This window comes from Mya arenaria, chromosome 1 (genome assembly GCF_026914265.1).
Source record: "Mya arenaria isolate MELC-2E11 chromosome 1, ASM2691426v1".
Taxonomy (NCBI): domain Eukaryota; kingdom Metazoa; phylum Mollusca; class Bivalvia; order Myida; family Myidae; genus Mya; species Mya arenaria.
The window spans coordinates 45,475,349-45,496,235 of NC_069122.1; the positions used below are offsets into that span (position 1 = coordinate 45,475,349).

Genomic DNA, 20,887 nt, shown 5'->3' on the forward strand with positions numbered 1-20,887 from the left:
TAAGATTATCTTAAATATGAAAAATTGAACCTGACATCAAACCATAACTTGTTTCATTTTATAATACTAACTGATTCCTTTTCACAGGTATTTGAAGAGCGACAGCGTCGTATGGCAGAAGCTGCCATGTTGGAACGCCACATCATGCAGGCCCAGGCCAGGGCAATGTCAGCAGATGAGCGAGAGTTGAACCGGGTCGCAGATTCTTGTGATACTTATCATGACCTCGGACTGCCCCCAGGTAAGTTAGTTAAGAGCATGTTTTGCTGTCAATTTGTATTAATAAACTGCGAAAGCTGATTTATAAACTAAAAACTAAATGATTGATTATGTCATGGAGTTGATTCTACATCTTCACTTAGCTAGGACATTTATATCAACGTTTTATTTGTTAATACTATTTTTCAAACCTTTGACAGGCCCAATCGGAGAAGGTAATTTAAGCACTGTTGAATACTTCTGGAATTTCAGGTGTTTTACCTTGTTGTTGATTTATGAAGGGTTTTAAAAAAGTAAACAAAATTATGCAAATGAAAAATATATAGCAGTGTGTATTTTGCACATTTCCATCAGTGATGTTTTCTTGTTGCACTTTTTGCACATGTTCATGAGCCCTCAAAGTTATAATTGATTATTCCTAAAAAATGCAGTTATTAAATTCATTGCAAATTCACTTGACCCAAAGAAATAATTCTTGAAGTTACATTTATTAACTTGTTTTTGTAGAAATGATAATAGCTTTCAATGAAAGTGGGTTTAAGTGTTGTTGACATTATATTCTACTTCTTTTCAGTTCGCTCCCATTTCCAAACCTGCCTCGACAGTCAATTGCTTGAAAAGCATCACCTGCTCACTCCAGCGGACTATGCCACTGAAGAACCACCCCCGATGCCACCACCTGCAGGTAAGTGTATTAGAAGCATCACCTGCACATTCCACCTGACGGTGTCACTGAAAAACCACTCTTGATGCCACCACCTGCAGGTAAGTGTAACAGAAACACCACCTGCTCACTCCAGCGGACTATGCCACTGAAGAACCACCCTCGATGCCACCACCTGCAGGTAAGTGTACCTGCTCACTCCACCTGACTATGCCACTGAAGAAACATCTGATGCAACCACCAGCTGGTAGGTGTATCAGAAACACCACCTGCTCATTCCCCCTGACTATGCCACTGAATAACCTCCCAAATGCCAACACCTGACAGTATACCACTTGCTCACTCCAATAAGTTGTGCCACTAAAGAACCATTCTGGTGCAACCACCTGCATGTTAGTGTAGCAGAAACACCATCATCTCACTCCAGCTGACTATGCCAATTAGGAGCCACCCGAATGCCAGCACCTGCAGCTCAGTGTATCAAAAAGACCATCTGCTCTCTCCAACAGACCATGTCGGTGAAGAAACAACACCTGCTCACCTCCTCCTGCTAGCGTATCAAATTTGATAATTTCACTAAAGAGCATAATATTCTCATCGATAGGCATAAAAAGTATAAAAAATATTTTTTCAAAATCATTTCAAAATTTGATAATAATTTTGTTTAAATTACAGTTGATATCATTTCAGCTGAGAAGATCCCCAGTTATGCGCGGGACACCCTGACATCACGTCAGCACACTAGGGATGACTTATTTCTGCCCCCTGCCTCCCCACCACCCTCCCTTGCTAGGAGCCAATCAGATATTGGCAGTCTGATGTCAGAGGAACCAATCATAACACAGCGGGAGAGAGAGGAAGCTTATCTGGTAAGAACAACCTAGTGGCAATCTTAAAGAGACTTTCTATCCAAATGCAATTAAAACTGAAATATATTTTTGAGATTTTAAAACAAATTGACATCTAAAGCAATGTTATTACTGGGTTAATTGTTGTTAGTAAACATGTAGATTTTTCAAAATTATTATAATGTTAGTAATCGATAACATTAATACGTGAGTATATAATGTACTACAGGCACAGTTTCCTCGTAATGATGCGTGGAAACAGCAGATGTCCGAAGATAAGAGAGAGCAGGAAAGGGTCAGCCTAAAAAACCTGGTGAGAAACCATACGTTTGTTGAGGGAAGTTCTTTTATTAAGAGGACTGCAACCTTTAATTAAGAGGACTGCAGGATATATAACATTAATAATTATACAAAAATAATACATTTTTGAACTACAACATTGTACTACTAAATCTATATCTATCTAAGATATTCAAATGAAACTATGTACACGTTGCCAGAGACATTACACACATGTATAGCAAGGCCCATTACTCTTACTCTAGCTTTAAGAATTCATGAGCTATACCCCTTGTTTGACTAAATAAAATAGTGCTAATATTTAAATATTGCTTTAGTGGCCAAAGTTACACCCTTTGTTAGTTGAGAAATAGTATTTTTTCTAGTACTACATTTTTTTTTACCCAGAATGCGATGACAAACTACCAGCGTAACCCACGGCATGTGCCACCCTCTGCTCTGCCAGGAAAGAGTTCCCTTATCAAAGCTAGCAAGGTCAAGGCCAAGGAGGTTGGGATAAAGCAGAAGGAGGATCCTACACCAGAGTATGTTGTTTTTGATGGGCATTTTTTAATTAAAAACACTTAATTACCTTTTTGAGTCAAGTTACGGTTACGTTGACTCGTTTTATTGTCACCAGCTTCAATACCAGAACTTCCAAGTTTTTCTTATCGAATCATTTTGATAGTCAGACATATGGCCATAATCTGAATAACAGTTTAAGTCAATGGGATTACTGGTAGTTTATTTTGGTAAAAACTTAATTTATCTGGATGGGTACCAAATACTGGTCTTTTGGCTTTTACTTCTTATGGACTATTTTGAAATATCCTTCCAAAACAGTTTAAGTATGTTGCTTTTTGTATAAATATGTTGCTTATGTACTCGGAATTTTATCCCCACTTTTTCTACAATTTGCCCCTGGGTACAGTCTTCCCTAGGATGTTTTTCTACAGACAAATGTGTTATTAATATGTAATATAAGTCTATAGATCTTCACCAAAACATTTTCAGGCCGAAGGAGCCTTCCCAGGTTTTTCTGGTTTCTCCACCTGCTGTAGTCTTCTCCGACTACAAAGTGGGACAAGTGTATGAGGTAGGGATTATCTACAACTTTGTATGATTATGGAACAACAATCAGCCATTTTTCAATTAAACAAGTTTCTTCAATTATTATTTTTTTAAATTGTCAAAGCCTTGGTTTCGTTGTTGCATCAATGTTGGCATACACATTTTATAATCTTGCCCATAACTCAAAAAACTGTTCAACTCCTGTTGCCAGTGACAATATTCTCATGTACAGCAAGGTCCATAATTCTGGCTTTGGTAATTACTGCTTTATGCCATTCTTTGACTGGACAAACAACACAAGTGCGCTGGTATTTGCTGGGCGGATCTCTTGTTCACTTCATGAACTTTAGTGGATAAGATTGATTGATGTACATTTTTCTAGAATAGATAATGGTTATATTCCTTCTATATGTAGAATTTCAGGCAAGTATTTACTTTATAATTCACTTCTTAAAATTACAAAGATATGAAATATTACAATAGTAATGATCTGATATTGTTGATGTACTTTTTGATACACATTTTGATGAAATAAATCTTTAGAAAACTTGCACTGAAAGCTTATTATGTGATCATTTAAAATTGTATTTCTTTTTTTAAATTCATTTTTTTTTCAAATTTGATGTTTTCACCCTGTTCAGCTTTACATTTGTGTGTTTTTTTTTAAACAAAATAAACATTTCTGCTTATGCTAAGGTCCACTGTTATCATCGTTTTGTCTTATATTTCAGTTGACCTTGACCTTAAAGAATGTGTCCTCCTGTATACGCCAGTGTAGAGCCCTCCCTGCCTCAACTACATATTTCTCCATCGGACTCGGTAACATTAGTTATTAAGGCCTTGTCAATAATTTTTTAGCCTGTCTGTTAGTGATGAAATAGTTGAGGAATTGTCTTAGCCTTGGAGTCGTTGTTGGCTTTGTCGTAGAAGTTTGTCATCGGTGTGCAAAATCTTTAACTCAGAACTTAAGAACAGTCTAAGATATTCAAATGAAACTTGGTACACATGTTGCCAGAGGCCATGCAAACATGTTTTGTAAGGCTTTAATGTGGAGTTATGCCATTTGTTGTACTGAAAAGACAACAAATGAGCAATGGCATTTGCTCTGCTGGGTTAGTGTTTGGATTTAAATTTTTGTTATTGTTTTTTTGTGACTTTGAAGATATATGTCAATATTTCAGCTTCATGAAACACCATGTATATTACATTCAGGTTATGTGATTTCAAAAGCATGCTTCTTAAGGTTGATGAATATAGATAGATATATGTCTTGAATAAGAATTCAATGCACTCTTTTTGGGTAAACTTTAGACTATGTAAAATGAACACCTTTTGAAAACAGGTCAGTTTCCTGGGGACCATGGTCTAGTAGCTCCAGGAATGAGTTGTCACTATGCCATCAGATTTAACCCTGATTCCCTGCGAGACTTTGATGATGAAATCAAGATTCAGACGCAGTCCAGAGAACCAATCACTGTGCCTCTGTTGGGAAGGAGGCCGCCACCTAAACTCTCTAGTGAGTATTTGAACAATAGGTTTTGTTCTTTTAAACGTTTCCTGAAATTTGAATAATACTGACCTTTATATAGATATATTAGAGATAAGTATAGTCTGTCCTAATTTGTTATTCAAAACATAGATTTATAAAAACATGTTTAGGATATGTGTAAGTAAGCAAGACTGTATAGGTAAGATTTATTTTATGTCTCATGTTTTTAAAAGACAGTTACCCAGTACCGGGTATGTTGTCAAGAGTGAGTGGACAGTGGTTTAATCTTGATATGTTTGTATTCAAAGTCCCCCCTGTGCTGGATATTGGCTAATGCCTGTGTGGTTGTTAGGTTACCCAGCATGTTGTCAAGAGAGGGTGGACAGGGGTTTAATGTTTATATGTTTGTATTCACAGTCCCCCGTGTGCTGGACATTGGCTACTGCCTGGTTGGTGGTTGTCAGGTTACCCAGCATGTTGTCAAGAGAGGGTGGACAGGGGTTTAATGTTTATATGTTTGTATTCACAGTCCCCCGTGTGCTCGACATTGGCTACTGCCTGGTTGGTGGTTGTCAGGTTACCCAGCATGTTGTCAAGAGAGGGTGGACAGGGGTTTAATCTTGATATGTTTGTGTTCACAGTCCCCCCTGTGCTGAACATTGGCTACTGCCTGGTTGGTGGTTGTCAGGTTACCCAGCATGTTGTAAAGAGAGGGTGGTTGGTGGTTGTCAGGTTACCCAGCATGTTGTCAAGAGAGGGTGGACAGGGGTTTAATGTTTATATGTTTGTATTCACAGTCCCCCGTGTGCTGGACATTGGCTACTGCCTGGTTGGTGGTTGTCAGGTTACCCAATATGTTGTCAAGAACAACGGTGGACATGGGCGGTTCTGCATCGTGCCCAGTTCTGCATGGCCTACCACTAATTTCAAGGTAAGAAATGCAAGTTAGGTGAAAATTTGTTAAACACAGCACACAGGCCTCTTCATGCATATATATATATATATATATATATATATATATATATATATATATATATATATATATATATATATATATATATATATATATATGGAACTGGACAATTGTGTTTTTGATATGGAATAACTGCACAAGAAGAAATAGGTCTTATGGTTAATGGTGGAAATAATAAATTTTGGCAGCATGTGTAAACTGTTTTACATAAAACGAAGTAGAAATAACCTTGATAGAATCTATGACCTTCTTAACAATTCACATCATTTTTGCTGCTATTCAATTTGCATTTACAACAAATGATGACATCATATTTTCTGGCTACGTAACAAATGGTCAACAACAGGTTCTTCTGCTTGTTGCTGGTTATCTTTTGAAGTCACATTATTCTGATTTTTATATTACCGGTATACATAATTAAAGAGTTATGAAGAAAAGTTTATTATAATATATTTTAATAAAACCTTGTACATGTAAATTCATTGGATTCAAATGTGATTACTCATTTAATTATTTCTTTGAAAAAAGTCCTATATTATTGTATTTTTCAGTCTGTGGTACGGAATGGACATGTACCAATCCCACCGTTCAGTATTCGTCCATCTGTCTTGGAGTTGGGGCCCGATCAAAGCGGTCTCATTGAGATAGCTTTTCAGCCTCCGGCTGTGAAGAGTTACTCTGTTGACATGGCAATGATCTGTGACAACTGTAATGTTAAACATTTCACACTCCAGGGTTAGTAAAAAATTACGACACTTGATGATTTTTTAATTGGGCTAACTTAGTCTTTGGGAATGATATTACATGATGTTTTACATTGCAAAGCAGAAGTGAAAAGCAAACTTTGCAATATTATATGATGACATTACAATGCTATGACACTTAACAAACAGAATTTTAAGAAATCAGAGACTAGTTCTTTCATATATAATTTAAAGTAAAAGATTTATCTATTTGAATCCTGTATATGTACCATATGTATTGAGTTTTATTTAGGGCTTACACAGATGTAGAAATGTAATTATTGTTAATAAAAATAATTGGGTTGTCGAGGAGTATTGGAAGGGATCAGACTATTTACTGTGGAATAAGGTATCAACAGGACCTGTTCAAGGTAGATAAACTGCCGCAACAGCTCAACACTATATCAAGTTTGACAGTGGTTTACATAGGAATAACCTTATCAATTGGATATACATGTAGGGCTGATGTAGAACTAATACAATAGAGTGATGGACAACAGAATCTGTTCTAGATGAATTTTCTGATGCATGGGCTCACACTTCATCAAGTTTGACTGTGGATTATCTAAGGATTGTCTAATCCATTGCCTATGTTCCTGCTCAGGTCAGGCAGAGCGGGCTGGGGTAGAACTAGTTTCTGTTGAAAGAGGTACAGCTGAGCCTGTCCCTGGGGAACTGTTTGATGCCACGGCCCAACACCATATCAAGTTTGATCAACTGAACCCCTTCACATATACAGACAGGACAACTGTTGTGAAGAACTTGACGTAAGTAATTTTAAGGTCATCTGCTTGTCGAAGACAAAAGTTGACTTTTCTAAAAGCGTTAGTGTTGGTGTTGATTATAAGTTTAAACCAAGGCCAAGATATAGGCATGGAACTTGGTACAATCATGACAAGTGGAAATATGTACATGTGCGGCAAGGTCCTTTACTCTAAAGTTGAATAATTGTTGAGTTGTGCTCATTGTTCAACTAAAAACAATAGATGAGTGTAGGCATCAGCTTTCTTTACCATTGTTAATGTCAAATACTTGCAAGAGTGAGGGTAGTCTAGTGGTATAGGTGTCCGCCACTCGCCCAAGAGGCTGTGGCCTCTATCTCTACCAGGGTTACTATCTTATAGCATCTCAGAATTGACACTTGCACTGATGCCAGATTCGTCAGCTTTCGTCACAATTGAGCTAAAAGTAATATAAATTATACACTGAATACTTGCGGACTTGTATGACTGGGAATATTCTAAGAAGCATATTTGAGTATTGTATTAACTGTGGGAATTGTGTGTTAAATGTCAGCTATAGCTGGGACCAATAATCCTACTCCCAGGCTATAGCAAGGAAATGATTAAAGAAATAAACACATGACTACTGTAAACATGATGCTATTGGTATCTTTACTATGCATGGTCACTTGTCAGAGATTATCATTGTGATCAAATGGATTCCACATGCTATAAATTATTGACAGAAGGTTATCCCTTGATTGTTAATTTGAATGGTTTAATTACAGCTAGCATCATGTTAATAACACTTACATACATTGTTTATTTGTAAAAAGTCCCATCACTTTGGCTTAGGTTGTGTTGTTGAGTTATGCCCCTTGATCATGCGTGTTAATATTTATATTGTCTCTTTTATCTACAGCAATGTTAGCCTGCCATTCCAATGGATGATCTATAAGCCTCAGTTCGACAGCCCAGGTGCTGGCTCGGCAGCCCGCCATTATGACAGGGTTCCAGATGTGGACTCGGTGTTCAGCGTTCACCCTCCAACTGGCGTTCTGCCTCCAAATGAGCGCATGGACTTTAAGATCACTTATGCGCCTCCTGTGGTAAGCATCAGTATTGTTGATTTATTTTTAAATAAGTAGATTATTTGAAGTTTTGAAAGCTTGTGTGTATATATTTAGCACTGATGAAAGAGGGGGAAAACACAAACATTTTTAATGTTATATTGTTAGTTATTTGCTTGTCTGTTTTTTTCGAAAAGAGTCAAGTTATTGTGATAGCCTTAGAACCATTGGTGTCATCTTAATTGGCTTAAAAAAAACCTTATCCAAAAGCTCTCCAAGATCTTGTTATGAAACTTGGTACACATGTTGCCTGAGACAATACAAACATGTATATCAGAAGTAAAATATTGATTGAAAACAAAACTGCTCTTTTCTGATATTGTGTCAAGGGAAAAAAACTGTAAACCCCTTCTGAACATCAGAATCAAGGTTCAAAAGTTTCACATTTTGTTTTGCCCACTTGGTTTCCTTTAAAGCTGCACTCTCACAGATTGAAGGTTTTGACAACTTTTTTATTTTTTGTCTTGGAACGAGCCAATTTTTGTAAAAATCCATGGAAACCAGTTATAAAAGACTGCTGACAAAAAATAGGATCAAAGCTTTTTATATTAAAGTTAAAAAATTGATGTTTAATGCATTTTTCCTAAACTGTTAGTAACGGTTTAAGACATAATACATTAATTTTCGAACGGAAATATGAAAATCTAAGATCTGATTTTTTGTCAGCAATCATATATCATTGATTTGCAGATATTTACGCAAAAATTTGCTCTTTCCAAGACAAAAAGTTATAAGTTGTTAAAATGGTATATCTGAGAGTGCAGCTTTAAAGTTTGAAGGAAAAATAGTAATTCTGCACTGAGTAGGGGAATTGGAGAATCCTGTTTCACCAACTCCATATTGTTCTACACCTGTTTTTGAACATTGTTCCTTCCCTCCAATGGATTGGAGAATCATTGCCAAGGGTAGTAACTCTACTCATTCAAGGGAGGCCATTTGGTATATTATATTTAAATTACCACTTATATGTGTTTTCAGGTTGACAAGTTCCACAGTGTTCTACACATGTTGTTGAACATGGTTCCCTCTTCAATGGATCAGGGTGCCAGTACCAAGGGGATCAATGCGTTAACATCAGGGGAAGGAAACGAGGACAATAAAGATAACGAGGAGGATATTTCAGAGATTATCATGCCACAGGGGGACAGTATGTTTAAAAAGTTACATTTAATAGTTTATATTTTTAGGGTTAGAAGGATTATGAGTTACTGTACAAGAATAAAGCTACCATTAAGGTATTGTCAGAAACCTATTTTACTATCGATAATCGGTTACTTGAATGGAACCGATTATTAAATGTCAAACTGGTACCCAATCCAAACACTAGTGTTAGGTAAATTTATACACCAAAAACTCCTTTTGTTTTTCAAATGAGAAAATGGTGCAAATGAATTGATTTCAGCATATATATTTGTGCTAAGTGACCCTTGAAAATGCTTTTTAAGTGTAATGATTATTCATTTCGTACTTGCAATGTAGTTATACATTGTTGCTATATTTGTTTTGTTTTTATAAACATTAAGCAAATTGTCTCTTCCCTATTTAGTGCCTCCGTTCACTGATGTGACAGCCCTGGAGATTGAAGTGAAAGGAGAGAGTTCACCACTTAGTGTGGTGCTACACCCATACTCCATACACGTGCCCGGGAAAAACCTGGTCGGCGTTACTGTCAAGAAAATGGTCACTGTGAGTACCTATAGCTTTTGAGATTAGAATTTTAATGTTAGATTTCATAGTTTATCATTTTTCTCTTATGTTAAATAATCATTTCTTAGATAGCAGTTGCTTTGTTAATTTTCTCAAATTTAGTTACTTTTAAATTTTATTGACTTCTCTTTTTGAGGTGAGACTAAATCGACTTGAACAAATCTTCATTCATGAAAATAGTTCTGCATTTTAGGGCAAAAGCATGGCTTGTCAGAGCATGGCACTAACCTATACAGTCAGCAATATCAAAACATAGGTGATTAAGTTGCTCTCCTAGCACCAAAACTGTGACGTTTTATTATTAAACCATCAAACATGTGGCTATGTTTATCTTTTTTCCCCCATTTTCAGATGGCCAACCACAGTCACTCAACTGTCACCTTCCAGTGGGAACCATATACTGACTCCTACATCCTGGAGGTAGAACCTCCTTTTGGAGAGCTAGGTAAGATTTGCTTCCCTTGATTTATTGAATAAATCTGCTTTTGGAGAGTCCGTTAATATCAGTGTTTAGTTCTTTATCTTATTCTTGTTAATTTTTCGATATAGAAAGTTAATTATTTTCTACTGTTTTTGTTGTCCATATATCAGTCTGTCCGTCATTGTATTTCATTATTGCTTTTTATTATATGATTTCCAGTGATTTATCAGTGATTTAAAATTGATATGTGACTGTTTTAAACAGTGAAAGTATCAATTTGATATTTTTCACTGTTTTGAAATTTAAGCCCGCTCTTTAAAGTTCCAAATCAAACCTCAGCGTGACCAGGGCTGGGACACAATTTCAACGAGTTATTTACAAAACAATGTTATGTGCGCTTACAAATTGGCGCATTTTTCTTAAAAAGCATGTCATAAAAAGAAAATTCTTTGTTTTAGTGTAAGATAGCAATATATTTCACCTCATGAACACCATTTGTGAAATACTAATTTTGGTGCTCACTGGATGAAATATATTATGATCTTATACTGAAACAAACAGTCAACCTCTATCGTTTTGTTAACTCTGTATAAGGCCATGAGTGTTCATAAAAAGTTCAAACTTTACCTTTTTTTTTGAGAACTAGAAGGTAAAAGAAGTGCCTATTTTTTCATAGAGCTTGGTAAGAACCATTACCCTTTAAACCTGCTTAAGGAGAGCTAGGTAAGAGTTGTTTCCCTATGTCAGGCTTGATAGAGAGAACCTTCCTTTGGAAATTAATATCAAAACTGTTTTTTGAGATTATAGATTATTACTTTAAATTATCATAAGGTAACTGTGTGCAATAAAGGATAAATGAACAATGTAGTCTGTCAAACATATTTTTTTGCTAACATAGAAACTAGGCGTAGCATAAAAATATACTAACAAAACTTTAATATCAATGTGTTATTACTATATTTTCCATTATTCAATTCCACAGACCCTGGTATGGCTATGGACATGGAGTTGTCCATCACAGGACCTCAGCCAGGCCAGATTGACCACACCCTGTACTGTCATGTGATGAATCTGGAAGAACCACTGCATCTTCAAGTCCAGGCAGAGTTTAAGGTATGGGCTGTTGTAAGATAGATTTAATTAGTTTTAAGGGGGTCGAGGAGGATGGAGGAAATAAGTTGGAAGGGATGAACAGTTTTATTGACCAAACCCTGAACTATCCTGTGGTGAACTTGGACGAACTATGGCAGCTAGAGGTCTGGGTGGAGTTTAAGATATAGGTTGTCTTAATTTTTTCATTGATAAATACAGTCAAACTCTGTTTGCTCAAGCTTGCTTGGCTTGATCTCCTCGCTGACTCAAACTGGATTTTTTTCTACTGAATGAAAGCCTTCCTGCTTGGCTTGAAGTTTATGAGGTTGAGGTATTTCGCTGGTCCCTGGGAGTTCGAGCCACCAGGATTCGACTGCATTGGAAAATATGCATTTTTTTTAATTAAATGGGCCAGAACCATTGATATATAGTTTCGTGGTGGAGGAACCACTACTACATTTCCAGGTCTGAATTCTGAATTCAAAGCTGGTTTTCAATATAGTGATTATTTATTATTTTGATATAATCATCCTTAATGTATGCCCAAGTGTGCATGTATTTATTTGCATTTAAATTGACTGTTTTATTTAATTTTTACTTGCAAATGATTTTTTTTCGTAGTCTTTGATTTATACTTCTGAATATTTTCTGTCCCCAGGGCCCTGAAATAGCCGTGGATGAACCTGACCTGAACTTTGGCCTCGTGCAGCTGGGCACCATGGTTACCAAGGAGATCACTATCAATAACTTGTCCCAGATTATAACCCCATGGACAATCCAGGACAGCCCTGCGACACCGCCACATACGGAGGAAGGGGAGGATGACGTTTCTGTGGATTCTGAACATGTAAGTGAACTATTATTTTCCACATTATTTCAATTGTTGTTGTGGAATGAAAGTCAAAATTTGGGCATTGGGTTTGCTTCATGATTGGCATTGTGACGCAAATCAGACTGAACTAAAAAAATGTTGAAAGACATATTGTCTTCACTTTCCTGGTGGTAATTCTCACATACCCGGTAACTTGTGACACGTATTACCAGGGACAATATGCATACTTGTAGCAAGGCCCATAATTCTGGCTTTAACAATAGTTAAGTTATGCCCCTTGATTGATTGGAAAAACAAAGACAAGCATTGGCATTTACCTGTGGTACTCTTGTCTGGGTCTTTTGGAGGAATCTAACTTAAGATAGTCTGGGGGGTTTTATGAACAAAATATTGAGGTATATGCATAGCCTTGATTCGGTATGGTAAAACTTTTGTCCTGGCCATAACTCAGAAACTGCTCAAGATATTCAGACACAATATGCACAGGCATAATAAGTCCCAAAGCTCTTTGATATTGTCAAGTTATGGCCCTTGTTAAACTGGTAAACTCAGATGGGCTTCGCCTTTTTTTTAAAATATTTTATTTGCAGCAATGTATTTATTCTATACAATTTTCTTTGATCTTTCTCCCAGTTAAGTGAGTTCACATTTGAGCCTGATGGAGGTGAGTTAAAGCCCCTGGAGAGTCGGAAGGTGAAGGTAACCTTTAACCCCCACCTGGCAAGGTCGGTCCGCAGGATCGTAGAGGTCATCGTGGAGGATGGAAGCAACTGGTAGGTGGAGAAATGTTTTAATTTAAAATATTTTATATTATGAATAACATCGCCGTGAAGGAAAAATGTCATAACTAATGTTATTCACCAGTCACCTATTGTCAATAAAACAATCAGTCTACCAATTGTTGGATTATATATTATTAAAAAACAAAAGCTCATGGTTGCATATTGTCAAATGGATTAACTGAAAAACCAAGCCCCATGATCTCAGGAAGTTGCAGTAATTGCTATGGCGACTGGTCAATAACTCTTGAGGTAAGTCCATAAATGAAAAGCGTTGTTAATCATGCACGTTAAAAAGTTACATTACATTTATTTTGTGATACAAATCATCAAATAGTATTTAGGATATAAATAAAAAATCCCAGTTGTGGTTGTTCAATAATGTTGATTGTTTGACTGTTAAATACTTACTTTAAAATCTTGGTAATATTTCAGCAACCTTGCCTGCTTTGCGGAGGTGCAGGTCACTCAAGTGTGTCTGATAGAAAGTGAGATCTACATGCCGAGGGTCTACAAGGGCGTACCTGTCATGTCCATCGCATTATTGTTCAACCAGACTCTTCTCCCCGCTGTATTTGAATGGGGACAGGTAGGAAAACAGTGTGAAAGATGAATTTCTTTGTAAACAGATTTTGGGAGATATAAATAAGACTGACTGACAGAATCAAAATATATAATGTATAGGATTTGTTTGGCATTGAAGGAAAGATAAATATGTCTTTCATTCGTACCGATTTTTTTTTGGAAGAATTTGGATATATATTTCATTTTATGCCTTTTTCGAAAAATAGGTGCTGTGAATCCTTCAATAAAACATGAATTTGTTGTGGCCTTAAAAAACAATACTTTGTTATGCTACAGAGTATAGTGTCTGACGTGATTCTTGTTTTCTAATGATACTATGTTACGAGGAAAAGAGCAATTTTGCTTCAAATTGAAGGTCAATTCTTTGTTATCATTCTGCAAATAATCCTTTTTATGAATTTTTTAAAAAATGTTTAAATCGGTATTGAATGACCATGCATGTTATATCCTTTATATCTATGACAATGCCATTGCAATTCATGATCAGGTGACTGGGGAAGACTGTAATGACTGCAGAGTGGAGCTGGAGCCCAAGATGGGAACACTGGATGGCCGAGAGACGAAACAGATCATTGTACACTTTACTGCCTTAAAAGAAGTGAGTTAACACATACTGATGGGGAAGAAGTGACGCGTCTGTGTGTGTGGGGTGGTGGTGGTAGGGTTTAGGGGGTAATAGTGGGTCATTTAGGGGTGGGGGCAGTGTTTCAACCAAAGATGGGTACAATGGATGACTGTAAAGAGGAGAAGATTTCACTTGACAGACTTCAGGGATATTATTTTGGGGAAGTTTTATCATTTTACCTTTTTTAATTATTGTTTTTAAATGGTGCCCAAATATGGCTCATCTGGGAATTCTTCAGTTTTGCCAGCAGTGTGACAAACTCCCTACAACGGAGTTTGTTATACAATGCCAAGCCCAGTTCACCTAGGTTTTATCCTGCAACATCACTCTACCAAGATCATAGAAGAGTTGGGCTACTTATGGATTACTGACCCTGCAGTTTCTGTAGGTTTAATACTTATAGGTTGTATATTGTGTCACCTCCAGGGAGAGTTCAGTGATCTAAGGATCCCCTGTAAGATTGAAGGAATGGACACGCCCCTTATACTGTCCCTGAGCTGTGATGTGAAAGGACTGTCTGTGAAGTATGCCGTCTCCACTGATAGGGACACAAAACTGTGAGTAGCGACTTTGATTGTTGTATAAAAGTTTCTTTGCCCACATTCTGTGTGTATTATTTTAATAAGGAGGAGAGTTGGTGATTTAATTGTTTTGTTAAAGCTGCACTCTCACAGATTGAGTGTTTTTTTTTATTTTTTTGTCTTCGATTGAGCCAATTTCTTCATGAATGTGTGGAAACCAGTGATGTAAGATTGCTGACAAAAAATCAGATGTTTTATGGCTAAAGGCGTTACTAACGCTATAAAAAAATGAGTTTTTTTTTGCATTAAACATTATTTTTTTAACAATTATGAAAAACTGTGATCTGATTTTTTGTCAGCAGCGTCAACAATTCACTCTGAATTGAGATTCTTAAAGCTATCATATTTTGTTTTAATCAAGCTAATATGAATAAGTAAAAGCTTACAATAAATAATAGAATATTGCCTTAATAAAAGATGTCAATAAAAAATTATTGCGTTATCAACAGGAACAAGATATGCTCATATTCACTGATGCCAAGTCAGTTTCATAATCCCATTAAGCTAGAATCTCTGTTTCTTTTTTCAGCTCTCAAGATGAACTGAAACTAGACTTTGGCAAGGAAGTGGCCTTGAACTCCTCTCCAAAGCTGTACCTACACCTTACAAACAACACCGCCATCACTGCCCCATATTCCATCAGCCTGGAGAACTTCTTCTCCAAGCCTCCCACTCCACCAGAAGAGAGGAAAGGTGAATTGGGAAGGAATTTGAGGTATATTTTATTTGTTATGTTAAACTTCAATTCTGGATTATCATTATATCCATTTTACCTTTTTTTTCCAAGTCCTCCACTCTACCTGAGGGAAGGTAAGGTGGACTTGGAATGAATTGGAGGAAACTTAAATGTGCTATGTTCATCTTCACTTGCAAGTTTTTTTTCTAAAACACTTACACAATGTATATTTAAAGAATAAATCATCATATAAATATTTAATGGTCAGTTAAAATAAGTGGAATGACTATTATAAAGCTCAAATTATCTCTTATTTTAGCACACGAAGGGTTATGCTGGGAAAGACACCGAACTTGGCAGATCCACTCAGCAAAACAGCCACAAAGGCTCAGGCTGGTAAGATGCCGTGTTTGAAAGAAAGTGGTGTTATGTCAAAACTATTATACACCCATCAAACAAAGTTGGGGTTGGGGGTGTGGGGTATGTAGGAGTGAACATGTTGGTTTGTAAGATGGTCAGTCAGTCTTGTCTGGACAATAAATCATGAGAGTGTCTACATATTTAGATAACTTTTGGTACACATCTTTAACACTTAAAATAAAGTTCAATTTTAGTTAACAATCGACCATGGTTAAAGGTAGTTATGGTCCCTTTTCAAAAAAAAATGTAACCATTCCTGTGTCAAGGCGGCATGTTGGGGTATTTTTGTTCCTGCGACACCACTAGTATGAATCAAGGTACATTGAAAGAGAATTTTGTAAGAGACAGTTATTTTGTTCATTAGTTTACTACTTATCTCTTTAGACTTATGTTACCAAGATTAGTCAAGTAAATTATTTTAATAGGTAATTAAAGGGCACAAAAACAATACTATATAATTATGCATTGGTAGATTGTCCTTCAAAAATACCTTCTTCATGTTGTGCAAATTACTATTGGAATGAAATACGGTACTGTTGATTGTATCAATTTCTAGAATGTCCTTATTTTGGGACCAATTTGTGCAATTTGGAATTTGCAAGGCCTTTATTTAATCATCTGAAGACATTGGTAAGCTAATTACCTTGATAGGTTTTAAAGTTGATACCTCATAAATTAAAAAATATGCATACACTTTTAACCTTTCCACACTTAATAAGGTACAGAAACTTCTATATTTCAGACCTAAATGCCGCAATGCTGTGCCAGGGAAATGGAACCTCATTTGTGCCGACCCCAAATTCTGGCATGCTGATGCCATTCGGAGAGGAAATCGTAGAATTTACAGTGTACGCCGACATGTGGGGAGAATACATGGACAATGTGGTCTGCAGGGTGGGTGTCATATTTATAGTTAAGTGCTGAGCACAGGCTTTCTAACAAAAGATTATTGTCAATGCTGAAGCTTGTGTTCTGTGCGAATGTGAGGGATTAATGTCCAATATAAGGTAAAGGGGCTAAGATCCCTTTTTGAAGTTGTTTCCAAACTCATTTATATTCATTTCAAGGTATTTCTGACTGTTTTTGAAGCCAATGTCCAAGCACAAAACAATCTTGACGACTCTGCAATAATCAGAAGCCCTAGACATGGAGTTTGCTGTTCCTTTAAGCATATTGGATCTTCAGCAAAATTGATTTTACAGTCGAAACCTGTTGGCTCGATATCACTTGGTTTGATTTCCTTGTTGGCTAAAACTTGGTATAAAGGATGTTTTTTGTAAGCATTCCCACTTGGCGCTATATTCACGAGGCTAAAAGTATTTTGGCCGGTCCCTGGGATATCGAGCCAATGGGTTTTGACTGTATAGCAATAATGTATGCTTTGGTATTATTGAGGTTTAGAATTAAAATGTGTCCTACATTTGTGTAGGTCGGAGAAATACCAGAAGTTAAGATTCCTGTATCAATGACTGTTGTGGGTTGCCCGCTAGCCTTCCAAATGACCTCGGGCGTGCCAGACCTCAAACCTATGGTTAGGTTTGGAACCCATGTGGCTGGAACTGCCCCCACAACCCGGGCTATGAGGGTTAAAAACAACAGTCCATATGGTAAGTGTGAAGTTATTTTGTATTTGAATTCTTGTATTTGAAATGGTATAAGTAATACATGTAGCTGTCAACATTGCTAGTTTAAAATAATGTTTCAGCTTTTCTTCAAAGGATTCAAAATTAATATTTTGCTTTGGCCGGCCTGAAAAGGTGAAGTCGGAATTTGTATCTGGACATTCCTGACCATATCAAACCTATAATGCAATGATTATATTGGGTTTTTCAACCAAACTGGGTATTTTGACTTGTCATCATAGACATTTGAATCCAACACAGGCGTTTGTTTGTCAAGGGTTATTACATGAGTAGGGAATCTCTCAATTGCTTTCCCAGTTATGAATATTTATATTGGGGTGGTCTGTTGTTATGTTAGTTGATATTGTAACGGAATATTATATGAACGCACATCCGCCGCCTACAGCGGACCGTTACAATATAATGACATTAGCACCAATGACACGGTACTAAATTCTTCAAAGCTGTATAACTTTTGTAGCATGATAAAATGAATTTCTGAATTGACAACAAGTTCTATCTCTCATCCTGTCAGATATCCGTGTTGATTGGGAGGTATTTAATGTGGACCCTGCAGACAGCAAACTAATGGACATGGTCGTATCTTATGGGCGGCCTTTTCCACTGAAGGACTCAGCAGGAAATGAGATTGTCCCTCCTACAGAAGGTTAGCGTGAGCTTTTTTATTATGTTACAGTGATTGTTAGAAAATTAGATCTCTCAAGTCTGACAGCATTTTCAAGGAATTAGTCTTAAAACGTATGATAGACTTTTATATTGTCTTAAATGAGTATTGTTTTCATGTTCTTCTTTTCCATCAAAACAATTTGCAAAGGTTATTTTGTGTTATTTTGTGTTCTCATTTTGCTTCATTTATATATAATAATCATCTTGCTTTTAGACATGGTAGTAGGATGTTTTAATCTTTACATTTGGGTTGGTTGAATTCTTACCATCAACCATCTGCGGTACCCAGTCAACTCATTACGTAAAACTTTCTTGAATACCCTAAGCAATTTGACTGCAGAAACCATGTACTCATGAATAATTAATCAGGTGAAATCGGGACGTCTGATTGGAAGCCTGAGACACACCTCCGGCAATATGGAAATAGCCGAGCAGTTCCAGTTGAATATGAATATTCATTCATAATGCAGGTTCCTTAGCCTATTTACCAATGGTATATTAAGTAGAGCTATCAGAATACTAAAGTGGTGGTTCAGACGATGACCATCAACAGCTAGCCATCATAACTAACGATTCTTTCCATTATTTATCTTAGCTGCATTTAGGCTACAAAAGATCGGTAAGTTCAATCACAAGCATGCATGTTTGCATTTTATATCTATTTTGTTTATAAAACAGAAAATAAATGGGGTTTGGAACTGGAACAAATCTGGGAGCTCGTACATTTCCATAATATAAACTCCCCATTATACACTCTGTACTCGGCTCCATTGGACAATAAAATGAAAAAATTGTGTTTTCTGTGCAAGCATTTTTTTTCCAAGTTTCAGCTTTATAAGTTTAAACAAAATATTCAAGATTATAGATTGTAGTCTGTAGCAAACTCATTGGCCAGCTTCAAACTATTTTGTGTCATATATTTGAATCACTTCCAATCCACAAACTTTGGTTAATTCCATTTATTTCATAACGGTATCTCATGTACAATTAAGTAGTATTTTTAGATGCCTGGTGACCGGGGCCGTACTATTCCTTAAAAGATTTTTTGGCCATGAAATATTACAAAATGGGTTATCTGATCTCTGATTCAGTTGAAATAAAGAAACAAAAATTGATAACAAACTGCTATGAATTGATTCAGAATCTATTTTGGGTCATTTAATTTGCTTACAAGTAAACAGCAAACACTACCCTGTCAATACCAAAACAATATGGAGGTATCAGGCGTCAAAATGTAACATTACCACCAATAGCTTATATGAATTGCAGATTTATTTCTTCCTAAGTAAAACGAAACTTTGTCAGTCAGTTATAATCCAATGGAACTTGTGTAGAGTTGATAAAATGTATATCATTTCCTTTGCCTTAAAATAAACAAATTGACAGTCAAACTTATCCGAGATATTTATCAATGTATCAGTTATCCTACCTGGAGAAGTTGCATTTAAACGGAATACTTATTATCTTATTATTTAATAAAGTGTATCAATTGACCAGTCGCCCATGTCATTCAAACAATCAGGGGTGGTTTTCTATATTCAACTCAAGTAAATCTTAATAAGGTCATGCATCATTGACTCCATTCACTCTATTGGTCAGTTATTAATAGCAAGAAATCCAATTAGCTACATCATTCTTGAGATCCAGTTAAGACATAAGTTGAATACCAGCCCGGTTGACCAATAACAGGGTCATATTCAACATGTTATATTCAATTATTAAAAGCACATGATTGCATTGCCCAGTAAATCATCTAAAAACATTGCCAAATGTTATCATGATAACGACAAGTTGCAGTATATATTATTTGCTTTGGCGACTGGTCAATCACTTACATTTCAATTCCCCAATATATTTTAGAAGATTCTTTAATTTTACAATTATGTTTGTCTCCCTTAGTTGGTGCATCTGCATTGACAGGCTAATTTTCATGAATTTTATCAACATGATATGAAATGTGGCAAGCAGAAATAGTTCTTATCAAAATAATACGGTAAACAAGTGAGAAATACAGTTTGCTGTGGCAGAAAACCGAATTGCTGTTCCCCATGTTTTAAGGCTTCCAACATATTGACTGCTCTATTCTTAAATATAAAACATATTTATGGCCTCACCTCCAAATGCCGAAGCTGCTTTTTTCCGGCTTCATAATTTCTACATCACTTAAATTATAAAGGGGAGCTGCACCTTATTGCAATATTTCAAATAAATAAGTAGTCCAATGAGAAAATGGTGTTGTATCATGTGATCAAAATGTCGAACAGTGATTGGACATCTTACAGAGAAACAAAAATGACAAAATTAAAAAATTGTAACTTCAGAAAATATAACTTGGGCATTTTGTAAACAAACCTTGTGTGCCCAAATTACCAAGGAAATTAAAAAAAAACTTGTTTACTGTAAACTCAGGATTTTGTAGCTTGTATGTTTTGACGTGAGACCATCGATATTAAACTTGATGCTTAATAAAATGGATTATTTAAAAAATGATAAGAAACATTTCTGGCTGTCACAATTCATATATATATAATATGTATTATAAATTACTGTTATTCATACTATTGTTGTTAGTTCCAATTAAGAGAGTAAGGCGAAGATTTGGTGAGTCAAATTGAATCATGAATGATTAAGTTCCAACATAATGAAATGTTATTTAACATTGTCATTTTTAGCTTGTCTGTTTTACAAAGAGTTTTGGTATTTTGATAGCCTTTGAGTTGTT

General features: G+C 36.1%; 1 protein-coding gene across 4 annotated transcripts in view; it reads left to right on the forward strand.

The window, feature by feature from the left end:
• Positions 1–20,887, forward strand: part of LOC128231831 (deleted in lung and esophageal cancer protein 1-like) — a 28,202-nt gene that overhangs the window by 895 nt on the left and 6,420 nt on the right. The window contains exons 3-31 of one of the 4 annotated variants that reach the window (XM_052945088.1): positions 88–241; positions 420–434; positions 794–904; positions 1,574–1,752; positions 1,961–2,044; positions 2,419–2,555; positions 3,025–3,106; positions 3,813–3,900; positions 4,424–4,597; positions 5,368–5,501; positions 6,095–6,278; positions 6,891–7,053; positions 7,931–8,117; positions 9,117–9,285; positions 9,685–9,824; positions 10,197–10,290; positions 11,249–11,379; positions 12,017–12,205; positions 12,824–12,963; positions 13,405–13,558; positions 14,042–14,152; positions 14,606–14,736; positions 15,290–15,475; positions 15,756–15,832; positions 16,599–16,750; positions 17,286–17,463; positions 18,014–18,145; positions 18,761–18,784; positions 20,737–20,766. In XM_052945088.1, the coding sequence (XP_052801048.1) occupies positions 88–241; positions 420–434; positions 794–904; positions 1,574–1,752; positions 1,961–2,044; positions 2,419–2,555; positions 3,025–3,106; positions 3,813–3,900; positions 4,424–4,597; positions 5,368–5,501; positions 6,095–6,278; positions 6,891–7,053; positions 7,931–8,117; positions 9,117–9,285; positions 9,685–9,824; positions 10,197–10,290; positions 11,249–11,379; positions 12,017–12,205; positions 12,824–12,963; positions 13,405–13,558; positions 14,042–14,152; positions 14,606–14,736; positions 15,290–15,475; positions 15,756–15,832; positions 16,599–16,750; positions 17,286–17,463; positions 18,014–18,145; positions 18,761–18,784; positions 20,737–20,766 (3,730 nt within the window). The remainder of the gene's footprint in view (positions 1–87; positions 242–419; positions 435–793; positions 905–1,573; positions 1,753–1,960; positions 2,045–2,418; positions 2,556–3,024; positions 3,107–3,812; positions 3,901–4,423; positions 4,598–5,367; positions 5,502–6,094; positions 6,279–6,890; positions 7,054–7,930; positions 8,118–9,116; positions 9,286–9,684; positions 9,825–10,196; positions 10,291–11,248; positions 11,380–12,016; positions 12,206–12,823; positions 12,964–13,404; positions 13,559–14,041; positions 14,153–14,605; positions 14,737–15,289; positions 15,476–15,755; positions 15,833–16,598; positions 16,751–17,285; positions 17,464–18,013; positions 18,146–18,760; positions 18,785–20,736; positions 20,767–20,887) is intronic. The other 3 variants (XM_052945247.1, XM_052945161.1, XM_052945333.1) reach the window with 3 other exon arrangements.